Below are 14,931 nucleotides of genomic sequence, written 5' to 3'. Positions count from 1 at the left end.
TTGAACGTTACTATCTGTATCCTATTGAGCATTCTATGTCATTCCTTGGACACCTAATCAACTAGGTGTTGAAGAAAACATGGGGGTTCACTTAGAAGCCTTTTATACTAGCTTCAAAAAGCTAGCCATTGTGGCCATTGACAGTTTAAAGGTAGCAAAAAGCTAACCGTTGAAGCATAGTTGCATGAAATCTGGTAAGTCTTGAACATTGCACACTGTATGCATGAAAGGAAACAATGTAAAATCAAAAAGGAAGCAAGGGAAAACTGAGAGAAATCGGGTGTATCATAATTTGGGTGAGACGGCAAGGAAATCTTTGAAAAATCAAAACTAAAAGAGGAACATTTTGCAAGAAAAATCTTGGGAGGAGATTAGGGAACGGGTTAACAAAAGCAAAAACAACAAAATGTGAGAAGCCATGTTCTTGCATTTTGGCTTGGAAGCCAACCATTTCCTGTTGCTATTCATTGAAGTAGCAGCCTTGCTCCTGATACCCGTGCTTTGTTTGCCTTTGAAGTCCATTTTACCATAGCCACCATCCCCAAGCATATCATTTGAAATGATACATTGTTCAAATAGAGCGACATTTAGCTTGTAACTTGTCTATTAGACCAAATTTATCATTGACACGATCCCTTAGCGCATCACCCACATTCCCATGACTGAATATGTATATCATGCAGATATGCTTGGTGGCTCTTCACTGACCTCCACAGTTGCAGCAAGTGGCTTTTTTTGGCTTTGAGGTGGTGGTGGTGGTGGAGGTGGAGGTGGGGGAGGCTTTCTTGGAATCGCAGAGGCAACCTCTGCTGCTGTTACATTGAACTGTCACATTGAGCAAATTAAACCACCCCACTATTAAACCCTACTAATCATGATAGGCGGGCCAGCAGTTGAAGAAGCATTTTGACGAACATCTTTGATTTCTTTTTTGGAAACTGGTTAAAACTTCGTTACCTACAGACCTTGAAAGCACAGCCCCGAATGCACGCCTTTTCGCATTTCTGTTCGAAAGCAGATTATTTTGTTAATAAAAAAGCATTCAGTTGGATAAAAAGGGCCCCCTTTAAGACTGTGCAATAACCTGGAAATAAAAGAATGTCAAACTCAAAGTGGTCTGATGAACATCTGTACAGCCCCCATTAATTGATCTTTTTTGTAGGACTCTGCTTCGATGGATCATGTCTTCAAAGCCTCGGCAATCTTTGCCATCATGTTGGTCAATCAATTATGAGCCTCACAATTTTTTGTCATGTATCCAAGCAGTCAATCATGTGCAGGCTAAATTTTGCATATTCTTGCCATGCATGAGAAAACATCCAAGCAATGTAATCAAGTGAAACTCTAGTCACCAGAAATGGTTGTTATGTATGTTTTGGAGATTATATGTTCACCAATATAAGAAGCTTGGGAATGTAGAAGTCATGTGCTTTGATATAAAGAGGCATCTCAGGGTGAAGATACAAGTGGTGATTGTGTTCTTGGCAAGTTGAAATAGTAGTGTGTGTTGTAAGCAGAAGCAGCAAAGTAGTTCATCCACAGGCTTGAGAAAACAAAGGCAGACCTATCTTGCGAGAAGGAAACCCACAAGGTGCACTTTGGTCCCATACGTGGAGGATGATCTTGTTGGTATGAATGGTGGCTTGATGACACATTACATGTTAAAACACGGCACATGAGATTAAGTCTCTCTTGGATATCTTTCAACAAGCGAAACACATGGGGTCTACTTCAACAATTCATTGGTAATCATGGAGTGTACGCAGACTTTCAGTTCATAAGTGTCAGTACCCATACTTACAACTGCTTTATATTTTTCTTTTTCTTTAGTAGTGGTGGTGGTTTGCAGGGAGTGCTAACAATTTTTTGTTAATTCATAGGTTGTTATGATTCATGATTGTAGTACTGTCTAAAGGTGATGAGGAAGCCAAGCTGTGAAAAGGTTTGAGACAATTTATGGTCATAGGACTAGAGGAATGAGGTCCAAAGATGGATAAAATTTCTATTTTATTAAATAAAGGAGAAAATTAAGTACATCATGCAAGGCTCAGTTTATGCACGCATGTCCTTTTGTAACAGGAGTGTCTTCCCCACTCATGCATAGAGAGGTCTTTGTTTTGAGGTAATTACTGTTGAACTTCTCAACAACTTCCCCCCTTCAACCATACTGTTGATATGTGCAAATGTTAAGCAGTAAATCATACTAACTATGTTTCCAAACCTGTTCTCCTATCCATCCAAACAAAGTGTGTAAAAAACTGTGTAAAAGTCAAGTGGTTACAACACGTGGTTCATTTCTTACGATCCACCATCATCACTCCAAGACACTAATTGACTAAACCATACCTCTTCTCTTCATTACTCTTGATTAGCACCACAAGTATTCTACCTCATGAAAAATATAATTAGGCAAACAAAAGAAGTAGCAGAAGTGGCCAACCCGTGATTTTGTTGGAGAGCCTGGAGATCGATCCAAGTGTGCTGACCACTCATACTCTTTAATTACAGGAGCCTTGTGACACAGGTTATTGCAATCATCTTTGCCTGCAAAATCGAAAAAAATGAAAAATGATGTGTCAGATTCCATCCAATAATGGAGGATGTCTCATAAATACAATCAAGTAAAGCCAATTGTAAAGATGGTAATGCCAATTAATTCCTATGGGAGAGTAGTGATAGAAAGGGAGCATGGAGCACCAAGCGAAATAGAGGCACAGCACGCGGAAGATGGCGATCAACCGGCCGGGTCCCCCCCCCCCACCCCAACATCCCATCAACCCACACTGTGGGGTAACAGACTGCCACATGGCAGCATGAGAAGCGGAGGGCAAGAATCCATTCCAACAAGCTTGCGTTCTTTCATGGTATCAGAGCCTCGTCGGCTCCTGCTGCTCGGCTTCGGGCTTCGCATCCAGGGGGGGTGTTGGAATGGATTCTTGCCCTCTGCTTCTCACGCTGCCATGTGGCAGTCTATTATCCCACATAGTGGGTTGGGGTCAACTTAACCCCTCTATATAGGGCAAAATGCCCCTTGGTCTCCCCTCACCCCCCACCTTTATTTGTGGTGTCGTGGGATGTTGGGGGGGAGGGGGAGGGGGGCGACCAGCCGGTTGATGGCCGTCTTCCATGTGCTGCGCCTCTATTTTGCTTGGTGCTCCGCGTTCTTTCAGGGCTGCCAGCCCACATTCTCACAAATAAAATTTATTTCCCTTTACCAACTTAGGCCTGTAAATTCTGTCCCAAATTGAAGAGAGGGTGTAGAAAGTATCAGACTACATGATAGGCAGTGGCTGCGTATGGAATGCACGAGTTCCTTCAATGGATTCTGTGCATTTGGCCCTCACAACTGCCAGGCAATCAGACTTCCAATAGTATTGAACTGAGCCCAATACTAAGTGACATGGTCGAAAGAGAAAATGGGATACACTCACCATAGTTATGGTATAAACAAACCAACAGACAACATAGAAAGCACAATCAGCTCAGGTGCCCTTGTAAAATAAAAGGGGCCTTTAATCAATGAACCACACTATGCAACCTCCCCTTTCAACAAACCTGCCACAAATTTTTTCAAGTAGCCAGCCAGACGAGGGGAGACTGGTCTGAAAGAACAACCAAATCCAGCCAGCCTGAACACCAGCATTAGCGTGCACTGCTCCAAGACTTCCTACTGCATGGTGGGCTAAAGGCTTACAATTAACAAGAGAACTCTTTAGGGCTGAGAGACACTTTGAGACAATGCTTTACAAGGGCTATTACATGGTATTCTCCCCATTTTCACAATTTCAACAAGTAGCCAAACTCGCCTCCAAATTTGATCAATTATCTGCTGGTCTCTAAGACACCCAGCCAAGAGGAGGGAAGAAATGGGAGATCCACCAAGGGAAAGGTCAAATGCTGGTTTTATTAATGTGGGAAAAAAGGGTACTATAGGTTTGAGTGCACTAAAAGGGACTCTCATGTAAATACTTTGGGTTTAGATATTCCTTGGGGCTAAGGAGACAAGAGGTAGTCAGACCTCACCACCCAGAAGGAGGGGAAGGCCAAGGAACTTAGAAAAAAAGGAGTTTGGCAAAGAAAATCCATTAAAGCATATTAAAAGGATTAAAGGTGCTTGTGTGGATGGAGGAGCCTCATGCAACGTGATGCCCACCTATTTGTATGATAAAATGGATCTCAAAAGACTAGGAAAACACCAATTTAAAAAAATGATTAACGGTCATCAGATTTTTCCAAGAGAAGTGGTCAAAGAAGTCCTAGTAACAGTGCTTGGTGTAACTACACTCGTGGATTTCAATGTCGTGGATCTAGGGGAGGCTGCAAAGGACTAGCCATTGATCTTGGGAAGACCGTGGCTACAAAAGATCAATGCAATAAGTTACATGGGGATAGGACACATCGCTCTCGGTGATTCCCAAGAAAAAATCCTAGTGCAACCAGGAGCTAGAGAAACAATGAAGAAAATCTTGACTTCTTCGGATGAGGAGGAAGATTCTCACGAGATGAGTGATGAAAGTAACTTCAAAGACACTGATGAAGAGGTTTACACAATTGATATGGAAGATCGGCAAAGTATGTAAGCTCCAGAAGGCTCTTTGTGGTCTCAAACAAGCTCCTAGAGCTTGGTATGAGAAGATACACACTTATTTGGCCAGCCAGGGTTTCAGAAACAGTCCAACTTTCCTTGTGCTCATACTTTATGTGGATGACATGCTGCTAACTGCGAACAATGAGGATGCAATTTCAACTTTCAAAGACCTCATTTGAGATACCAGTTCTAGGTCTCTTGCACTACTATTTGGGCATATAGTTTGTGCAGACACTTGGTGCAGCCAGATGATGGCATTATGATGCATCAATCCAAGTACATATAGAAGCTCCTACATAAGTTTGGCTTGTAAGCCTATTTCTATCTTGGTAGAACCAGAGCTTAAATTGAGCATGTATGATGCAGGAGAGCCTTATGACATGAGTATGTACAGCCAAGCAGTTGGTCATCTCATATATTTGAGCAACACAAGACTAGATATTCAGTTTGGTGTTTCCAAAGCCAACAAATTCATGCACAGTCCAGGTACTAAGCATTGGCAAGCAATTAAGCGAATCTTCAGCTATTTTCAGGGCACCCTAGATCTTGGCTTGTTTTATCCCAGGGGGGCAGCTTGCAATTGTATGCTTATAGTGATTCAGATGAGGCTGGAGACTACAACACCCAGCAATCAACCAATGGGAACCCTTCTTTTCTTAGCAACTCATGCATATCTTGGTTGAGTAAGAAACAACCCACTGTTTCCACATATACTTGTGAGGCTAAGTACAAAGCAATGGGAACTCTTCTTTTCTTGGCAACTCGTGCATATCTTGATTGAGTAAGAAACAACCCACTTGGTTGAGTAAGAAACAACCCACTGTTGCCACATATACTTGTGAGGCTACGTACAAAGCAGGCTTCACACCAGGTAGTTAATCAATCAACGCTCGCTGAAGCTACGCCCCATCCCTGCCTGCGCGACCTGCACACCAGCGCCCCCCCCCCCCCCGCCATTACGCCTGCTCTTGCCCCCCCCCCCCCCCCCCCCCCCCCCCCGCCTGCTGTAGTTCCTCCTTGTTGCTCTGCCCGCCGCCAGTCTCTCCTCCCCCCCTTCGCCTGCTTCGCTGCTGCGCCCCATTCCCTCGCTGCTGCGCTCCCTCCTCGCCCCTTCCCTCCTCGCCTCCTCGTCTTCTCGCCCCATCCCCTGCTTCGCGCCCATCTCTCCTCTGCTTCGCCCTGAACCCCCACCGCCAGCATTCGCCTCTTTCGCGCAGCTATCTCCTCCCCGCCTCATTCGCCTCCTCCCCGCCTCATTCGCTCTATCTCCTCCTTGCCTCATTCACTCTCCTCCCCGCCTCATTCGCGCAGCCATCTCCTCCCCGCCTCATTGCGCAGCTGCCGCGCCCCCCCCCCCCCCCTCCCCCCGTTTTTTTTTTGTTTTTTTTTGTTTTTTGTTTTTGTTTTTGTTTTTTTTTTAAACCCCCCCTCCCTCTCGTGCTGTTTTCCGCCCCCCAGGGGGTTTTGCTTTCCGTTTTTCCTCCGGTCTTCCGCCTCTCTGTGTGCAGCCTTCTTGCAGGATTTCCGCTTTCGCCTCGCCTTCGCCTGAGCTTCAGACTCTGATGGAGACTCCTCCCGCCTCGCCTCAGAGGGACTCATCCGCAGCCCCCTCGCCCGCCCCCGAGGACACCCCCATCAGGCTTTCTCTTTCGCCGGAAGAGGAAGCGAGCCTCACCGCAGAGGTGGAACGCCTCCAGGCTCATTCCACCATCTGCCGTATAGTCGGCACTCGCCCCAGCAGAGGGGAGATCAGGGATCTTCTTCAGGCTCGCCTTCTTGCAGATGTGGGCAAGATCCTGGATGTACAGCTCCTGGGCCGGGGCCATTATCAGATCGAGTTCGAGGCCGCCCAGAGCGTTGCCAAGGTCCTTGCCATGAGTCCTCTGGACATCAGGGGTGCTCGGGCTTTCTTCAGACCTTGGCAGCATGGATTTGACCCAGCAGCGGCGGAGCAGGGAGAGCGCCTCTTCCATATTACAGTTTGTTTCCCTGGGCTCCGCCGGGAGTATCTTCCGCTCCTCTCCAGGCTCGGAGCATTGGTGGGCTCGGTACTAGAGACGGGCCCCTCAGCAGCTTCAGTGGTGGCCAGAGCAGCTGGGCTACCTTCGGTCAGAGTGTTGGTGTCTGACATCTCCTCCCTTCCTAAGGTCATTCAGCTACCTAGGATAGGGGGAGGGGTGGATAGATCAAAGAGTGGAGTTCTCGGGGCTCCCGAACCAGTGCTTCATTTGCAGGCAGGTCGGTCATCTGGCCAAGGCCTGCCCTCGCAGGAGACCTCGACCCTCACCACAGCAGCAGGCTACTGATGGCCCGCCCACAGATTCGGCTCGGCAGGCTGCCTCAGGGACGCCTGCTCAGGCCACAGAGACCTCGGAGTGGCAGCCTGGACAGGGCGCCGCTGAGGGAGACAGCCACAGCAGCACGCCCAGAGACCGCTGCAGCAGCAGCCACAGTCTCAGCCTCACTGGGTTCCCGTGAGGAACAACTTTGCTCCCCTTCAGGAGGAGACCCCTGCAGCGACCGAGGACCAGGAGATGCCAGCTCCCCCTCCTTCATCCCCCCCACCCCCGTCCCCTCCCACCGCCTCGTTTCCACCTTCGCCTCCTCCCGCCCCCGCTCCGGTTTCGGCAGCGGCTCCCTCTCCACCTCCTTCGCCTCCCCCTCCTCCCCCTCCGCCCGCCTCACCTTCCCGGGAGACCCTGGCAGTTCCCTGGCGCTCACCTGCAGTCCGGAGAGCGCTGAGCACTGACCTCGCTCGAGCATCACAGAGGAGACCTATGCCGATTAGAGCCTCACGGATTTCATCTATCCGCAGTCGGCTGAGTCGCCTTGGCATTAGACAGCGCTCGGAGGCCTTTGATTATACCTTTACACGGCTTTTTGGAGCAGAGGGCCCCCATGAGCCAGCACCCATTCGAGTCCATGTAGTGATACCTCCGGCCCGCGGGGAGGAGGCACTAGACTCAGCGGTGGCCTTCTCGTTCCCTCTATGTGGACCTTGTGATCGGGAGTGGACTCTAGAGCTCGCTCTCAGCACTTTGAAGACTCAGGCAGTTGAGTTTTCTCACCACATGAGCGATCTGGAGGTGACAGATGTGATAGGCCGACTTTGGGAGTTGGCTCATTTTTTCATGGATCCCGGGAGTGTGGATACCTCAGGGATTCGGCATCTGGTCGTGCGCATAGTGGCAGACTTGGCACGCGACCCTGGATATGTGAGTATACACGAGGTTTCTCTGTCAGAGCAGAAGGCAGTCGCCATGGGCCACAGCCACTGGCGCCTGATCCGGGATTCTTGCAGTACACCGGGTGGGCAGATTCGCAGCCGTTCGGATGGGGACTACTCTCCATCCAAGCCGCTTGCGAAGGCCCGCCGCACGGCTGAGACAGCATCCACCTCAGCAGGGCATCCATGAGGATCATCTCATGGAATGTACAGGGCCTTGGCGGAGCACACTTTATACGCTATCGAGGTTGCTTGAGGCAGGAGCTTCAGAGATGCCTGGTTGGTGGCAGCATTGACATTTTGATGATGCAGGAGCACCACTTGGGTGAGAGCAGGATCCGGAGATATGGTTCGGTGATGCCTGGTAGATGGGACACTTTTTGGTCTGCAGGGTTTGGTCCTTTGGGTGGACAGGGAGGAGTATGCATGGTTATTGCAGATGTATGGCGGCAGGCCATTGTGGATCGAGGGATCATTGTGCCTGGTAGAGCACAGTATGTCATTCTGAGGATGCATGATGAGCTATTGGGTGTGCTCAACATCTATGCGCCCAATCATGCTAGTGCCAGAGCAGAGTTCTGGACTCAGGTTACAGATGCATTGCCAAAGGCCGCACATTGGTGTGTTGGGGGAGACTTCAACATGCTTGAGGACCCGGCAGATAGGGTGGGAGGCAGTCATGTTACAGTGCACGGCACGGAGCTTGCAGCTTGGGACCGGTTTTGCATGTCACTGAGGATCACTGATGCATGGCAGCATGGGGCTTTCTCCCGGTCTCAGGACAGTCTTAGTTTCTCTCGGTCGGATCGCCGGCAGGGAGGGACTAATCTATCACGGATTGATCGCTTTTATGTGGGCGATTGGTTAGGGGAGCGAGGGGGCTCTGTCGGCATTCTCGCTGGCACCTCATTTTCAGATCATGCGCCAGTTATATTGACATTGGAGGAGGGGACACGGGAGCCCAGCTTGCAGTTGAGGATCCCAGAGAGGGTACTTGCAGATCCCAGTCTCGCTGAGGATATTGAGAGGATCTGGCATGATAGTCAGTGCTCTGACCAGGATGCAGCGGGCCAGTGTGCCCAGGACTCATTGATCTTAGCTCTTTTCTGCACGCTGCAGCTTTGACACGTCTGGGAGAGATTCGCGAGCGGGAGCAACGGCTGAGACGCAGCCTTGCTTCGCTACAGCGCCTTCAGGAGCAGCAGCCTGCATGTGAGTGGGTGGCGTCCCAGTTGAGCCAGGCACGCCAGGAGGTTAGAGAGGTAGAGGAGCAGAGACATGAGTTTTACTATCGTCGTCAGGCCTCTCAGTGGACGCAGCTTGGTGATAGAGTGACTGGGGAGTTTTTTGAGATCACTGGACCCCGTCATGCGCGAGCAGGAGTCCGCCAGCTTGGTAGACCGGATGGATCGGTAGCTACTGAGCTCGGGGAGATCAGAGCCATTGCCACTGCTTTTTATAGTGACCTGCTTTCAGCGGAGCCAGCCACTGAGGATCGAGATGTTTGTAGACAGACTGTGTGGGCCCATGTGCAGAGGAGGGTCACAGACCATATGCGTACAGTTCTAGGTGCGCCTCTGTCAGAGATTGAGCTTGCCGAGGCCTTGAGGGTCCTGCCGCGACATAGTTGCCCAGGGGAGGACGGACTGACGCCGGCCTTTTTTATGCGCTATTGGGACCTTTTGGGGCCAGGCCTCCGCAGGGGCTTTCAGCATGTTTTGGACACTGGGGTGATGCCGCAGAGCTTTTCAGAGGGCTTGATCTATCTTATCCCCAAGGGGGAGGGAGTATCAGATGACATTCGGCATTGGAGGCCTATTACGATCCTCAATACTGTCTACAAGGTCTTAGCAAAGGCCTTGAGTTTGAGGATCCAGCCCTTCCTGGGGGAGTTGATTCATGCTACTCAGACAGGATTTGTCAAGGAGCGCAGTATCCTTGACAACATCTTTACTTTCTGGGAGGCGACGGCGCGAGCTAGATTTCTTGGCGAGGACTTGGTCGTGATGCTTCTCGATTTTGAGAAGGCATACGATAGAGTTGATTGGGGATTCTTAGAGGGCACTATGCTTCGCCTGGGCTTTGAGCCAGGATGGATCAGAGGGGTGGCAGCTTTGTATTCCACAGCTTGCAGCCAGGTGCTGATTGCAGGAGGACGGGGGCCGAGTTTTGAGCTAACCAGATCAGTCCGTCAGGGGTGTCCTCTCGCCCCTTTCCTTTTTCTCTTCTTTGCGGAGGCTATGAGTATGTATTTGACGGCAGAGGAGGTTGGTTTGAGAGGACTTCAGCTCCCAGTCCGGGGGGAGGATTTGCTTGATGCTGAGTTTGCAGACGACACGGGCTTATTTTTGCATGGCCAAGAGGCCAATCTTATGCGGGCTGAGCAGTCGCTCCAGGTTTTTAGTGCAGCTTCGGGAGCATTGATCAATTGGCGCAAGACAGTGGCCTTTTGGATCAGTAGTGCTCCCACTCCGGCATGGAGCCCGGACCCCGGTTTTAGATGGATTCCTCCAGGCACAGCAGTGCGGTATTTGGGATGCCAGATTGGCCTCGATTTGTCACCAGAGCAGCAGATTGCCCCGCTTCTTCTGAGCATTCGGAAGAAGCTATTGTATTGGAGTACAGCTCGACTATCCTTGGCTGGGAGGGTGGTGGTGGCAAATCAGGTGCTGTTAGCGACCATGTGGTACATTACGTCTTGCTGGATTTTCTCGAGCTCTTGCATCAGCCAGGTACAGAGGCTGATCAGGAACTTTCTGTGGTCTGGGCGGGACGGTCAGCCAGCTCGGGCAAAGGTTGCATGGGCAGTTATTACACTTCCGCTGGCTCAGGGCGGTTTGGGTATTATAGATCCAGTCGATCAGAGTAGAGCCTTATTGGGGAAGCTTATTGTTCGGGGGTTGCTTCCAGGCGCTGAGCCTTGGAAAGAGCTCCTCTTGCAGCGACTGCAGGCTCGGGCGCCCCCTGCAGGGGGTACTTGGGCACCAGAGATTCGCTGGATCTTCATAGAGATGAGGAGGACAGGCCTCAGTAGAGGATGGGAGGACAGATTTGCTTTGAGTATCCTGAGAGCTTGGGAGCTGCTGAGACCGGGGCTCTCTCAGCGGCCTCCTTCTTGTGTTGAGGAGCGGGCCAGGAAGCCGCTCATCTGGAGCCCAGCGGTTCGTACGGAGCAGGGTCATATGCTGGGTTCTCGGCCTCGTCTAGCCTGGGGACCTTTAGCGGCAGGCCCAGCTCGCAGTTTTGGAGACTGGCAGGCTTTCTGCAGTCTACCAGAGGAGATCCAGGTGGAGAGGCTGAGTCACTTCAGAGGGGGGTTGATTATGAGGGATGATATTCAGGAGGCACTTACAGAGGAGTGGTTCACACCTCTCGAGCCACTGGCCCCACGGTGGATGGGAGCCTTTACGCAGTTGGAGATCCTGATTGCTGTCAGTGCTAGCACTGAGGATGGCAGATGCCTCTACTATGAGATTCAGGATGAGGGCAGACTCCAGAGAGTGGAGGTGGAGTCGCCTTTGGTTGCAGAGTGCACCTTCCAGAGGGTTCGGGTAGTGGTTGCCGCTTCTCGGAAGTGGCATATTGACCCCGACCCTGCTGATGTGCTCCCGGATTGGCGCATATGGGCATATGCAGCGCGCCCCTTGGCCCGGCTACAGTGGGACCCCGGGGAGTACGAGTGGCATGATCCTTATGCATCCCTTGAGGCCACAGAGATCACCTTTTTCCAGTATACTGTTCGGCTGGGACGGCATATTTTGACGGCGAGGAGGACGGTTTCTCCAGCGGCAGCGGGGCATTGGCGATTGTAGGGACTCTCACAGGAGTTCCTAGAGGATTTCTGGGCTCGGCTCTGGGCTAGTCGGCAGGCCCGCAGGATCTCGGCTTTTCAGTGGCTGGTCGCCCACAGGGGCTCAGCAGTTGGCACTTGGCTTGTTTACAGCGGTCTTCCGGCGGCCTGCGTCCGATGCGGCCACCCTATGGAGACACAGAGACATTGCCTTTGGGACTGCCCTCAGGCACAGCAGATTTGGCTGCGGATACTGCGTATTCTGGCCCCCCTCTCTCCAGAGGGTATGTTTACGTGGGGTGCCGTTGCTTGGTCGACTTCGTCAGGGCCTGCTATGGGCTATGAGATGGAGCAGGGCAGTCAGGCCATCAGATTTATTAGGGGCCAGCCTCGCCTGGTTCCGGCACCGGATTTCTCGTCCGCCAGCTGGACACAGGAGAGGGATTTACGATGGGAGCTCCTCAGCAGCCTCACCATCTGGTTCACCTGGAGGGCCCGGTGCTTTACGGCCTTTGAGGGGAGATTAGAGCCACCAGCAGAGACTGTTCGGGGGATTTGGCAGGAGTTGATCCACACCCTGCGAGGACAGTACGACCGCATCCGGGGAGACTCGGATGAGGCGATCTTACGGCGCCAGGCCTTTCACACCACTTGGCGCTATGGCCCGTTCTACACCTTACACACGGGATGCCCCCGTTGGCACTACAGGCCACCTGTTTGGCTCTTCCCCCCCCCCTATTGTATGATTTAGCCGCTCAGTTTTTTATACTGATGCTAGTATTTTGCAGCACCTAGGGAGAGTCTCCCGGGCTGCCATGATGTATTCACTGCTCTTCTCTCTCTTAGGAGCAGGAGAGATCTTTTGTAGCCCTTCGGGCGTTTTTATATAACTAATGAAAGGATCTTTTCTCGGAAAAAAAAAAAAAAGCAGGCTTCACACCTATGGTAGATTGTGGAAGTTACTTGCAAATCTTCGTGAGTGTCAGTAGACGTCCGATGAGATTGCTTGTATTGGTTGACCCTTGAGTTGCTATATAAGGAGGTCCACTCCTTTGTAATTCATCACTTCAAGCCCTTCATAAAGAGCTAGCATGCTAGTGTTCTAAGCTTAGGCCATGCTCTTGCCTTACCATTAGTGATGAGAGTAGTGATAAGCTCTTGTATAGTTCTTTCTTCTCAATTCATCACATCTCTTGGGTGCAAACATCTTCCTTGAAGGTAGTCATCAACGGTGTACATTTGTGCTTTAGCTAGGGATGAGTTTGCACTTGAGTTTAGAGAACCTTTCATTTGAGCCAGTGTCATTGTGAGGTGTTGAGTGGTGTAATATAAGCTCTCATTCATAACTTAGAGGAGTTTTGGATCCCCTCCTTTAACGCTAAGCACATGCAGAGATCAACGCTGATCAAATCTGAAAATACACAATACAGAACGAGAAAGAGAGATTTCAACTACTATACATTGCTGAAAGTATGATCTATACGATGAAAACATAGATCTAAAGCGTAGATTTGAATTGTGCATGCTATGCAAACCTATCTACATGCATACAAAAGGGTGCTTCTCATGAATCAATTGAACCACCGAGAAACGCTCACAAAACCGGCTTCCGGAGGTACTTCACCATGTCCAAGGCACTTCTGGGCACCCATAGGGCTGCCAGGACTGTCCAGATCGGACCATTTTCTGCTCCTAAACTTACCTAAGAGGTAGCTACATGTAAGATCCATGTCCATGTGCATGCACGTGATACACATGCTAGAGGGCAGCCCAACTCATACGATGAGGAGACAGAGGCAAAGGCAAGAGCATAGCATGGAAAGTTGGGGGGTGTGGGGTGGGTCTCATTGCAAGTGAAGTAGATGGGGAGCAATGATCGCAGCATACCATAGCAGATATGAAGCAAAGGAGCTCAATTTAGTGGTAAATCACTTGTAACACGCTTGCGTTAGGAACAATGAGGAGGAAGTGCAAGGATCAGGGATCCCCTCCGTGACTAGACATGATGCAAACATCTTACCCTCTGCCTTTGCATTTTCAAAGCAACATTTAAATCACCAAATCAGCATCCAGTAACTATAGACAAAGCCTAAACTCACTAGCATCGACCCTTGAATCCTTTTCAACTTGGAAAGGGATACCAACATGGGTGAATCCTTTTCCCCTTGGAAAGAGATACCAACATGGGTGAATCCCTCTATTATGCCCATTGCCAAGGGGCGATGGGCACAAGCCTTCATCAAACTTGAAACACTTCAGTGAAAATTATCCCAAAACTCAATCACAAGGAAAACTTGATGACAAAGTAGATAAACACTCACAATCATCCCAGCTTTCACCATCATTATTGCAAGCCTTTTTACAATAAACCCTCCCTGATCCAAAACAAACGATATTATTTTTTGAGCAAATCGAGAATAAATCCAGTATAAAAAATTTATCAGTGTATTGACAAGAATATTGAGATCCCATCCATGTCATAAATTAAAAAATGAAGTTGAGCAATATGAGTAACTGTATGTCTCAATCAAAATCAATCTGCACATTGGATTGTACTAACATCCAAACCATTTTACACAACTAAAGGCAACAATGCCCAAAATCATGTCTGCACTAGTTAAGGGTGTAATTATGAAATCACGTACAAAATCCACCTTTTGGATTATGAGTCTAGCACACTGTGTTACTGACGTAACGTGACAACTCATGCTTGTGCCAAAACCAGAATGGGCGTGTCTAATGGAGTCGACTCCTAGTTAGTTTGCTAGTCAACTCCTAGTGAGTTTGCTAGGCAGCTCGCCTCACTCAAATATAACATCCTCTGTACTACTGCAATCAAACAAGACTATGACTTGCTAGCCTTCCATGAGACCATAAGACTTATTAGTAGCTTGAGTGACTCCTCGTTTTGGGTGGAGCTACCACCTTGTTGATTCACCGAATCATGAGTGGAGTTCCCTACTTGCATAGCTACAAACACTGTGCGGAAAGTCCTCTCCTGCTTATCTTCGAACTCCTGACTATTGATTGTGCCCGGAAACGGGGCTGATGAGGGAGGTTCTTCTAGGGGAGTCTGAGCAACAAATGGGGTAGTAGAGCTAGATGCGCTTACTTGACCAATAGGCTTCTAGGCACATTTCAAGGAGCCTGGAACGAAGGGTTGGCTTTTCGACACCCTCGTCACACCAACCTTGATGTATGGAGCAGCTTTTTGGGGGCCAGATTTATTTGATGAAGATTGGTAGCCAGTTGAGAGGACCCAAGTCATGATGTTCTCCCGTATGATCCGCAACAAACCATCAGTCCCACACGAGATTCTCCAGGTAA

The 14,931-nt window shown here is 49.8% G+C and overlaps 1 protein-coding gene across 1 annotated transcript; it reads right to left on the bottom strand.

Moving 5' to 3' along the window:
* Positions 1-267: 267 nt before the first annotated feature.
* Positions 268-14,587, bottom strand: LOC147611668 (uncharacterized). Its single transcript, XM_086784705.1, has 5 exons — positions 14,530-14,587; positions 13,926-13,979; positions 2,441-2,544; positions 966-1,004; positions 268-825 (listed from the first exon to the last, which is right to left on the bottom strand). The coding sequence occupies exons 1-5, from the start codon at positions 14,570-14,572 to the stop codon at positions 676-678; spliced, it is 390 nt and encodes a 129-aa protein (XP_086640831.1). The 5' UTR covers positions 14,573-14,587; the 3' UTR covers positions 268-675.
* Positions 14,588-14,931: the final 344 nt, after the last annotated feature.

The sequence above is a fragment of the Cibotium barometz genome, chromosome 47 (genome assembly GCF_041138505.1).
Source record: "Cibotium barometz isolate CiBa-2024 chromosome 47, ASM4113850v1, whole genome shotgun sequence".
Lineage (NCBI taxonomy): Eukaryota > Viridiplantae > Streptophyta > Polypodiopsida > Cyatheales > Cibotiaceae > Cibotium > Cibotium barometz.
Note: the sequence above shows the minus strand (reverse complement) of the source record. Positions and strands in the feature narration are given on the sequence as shown.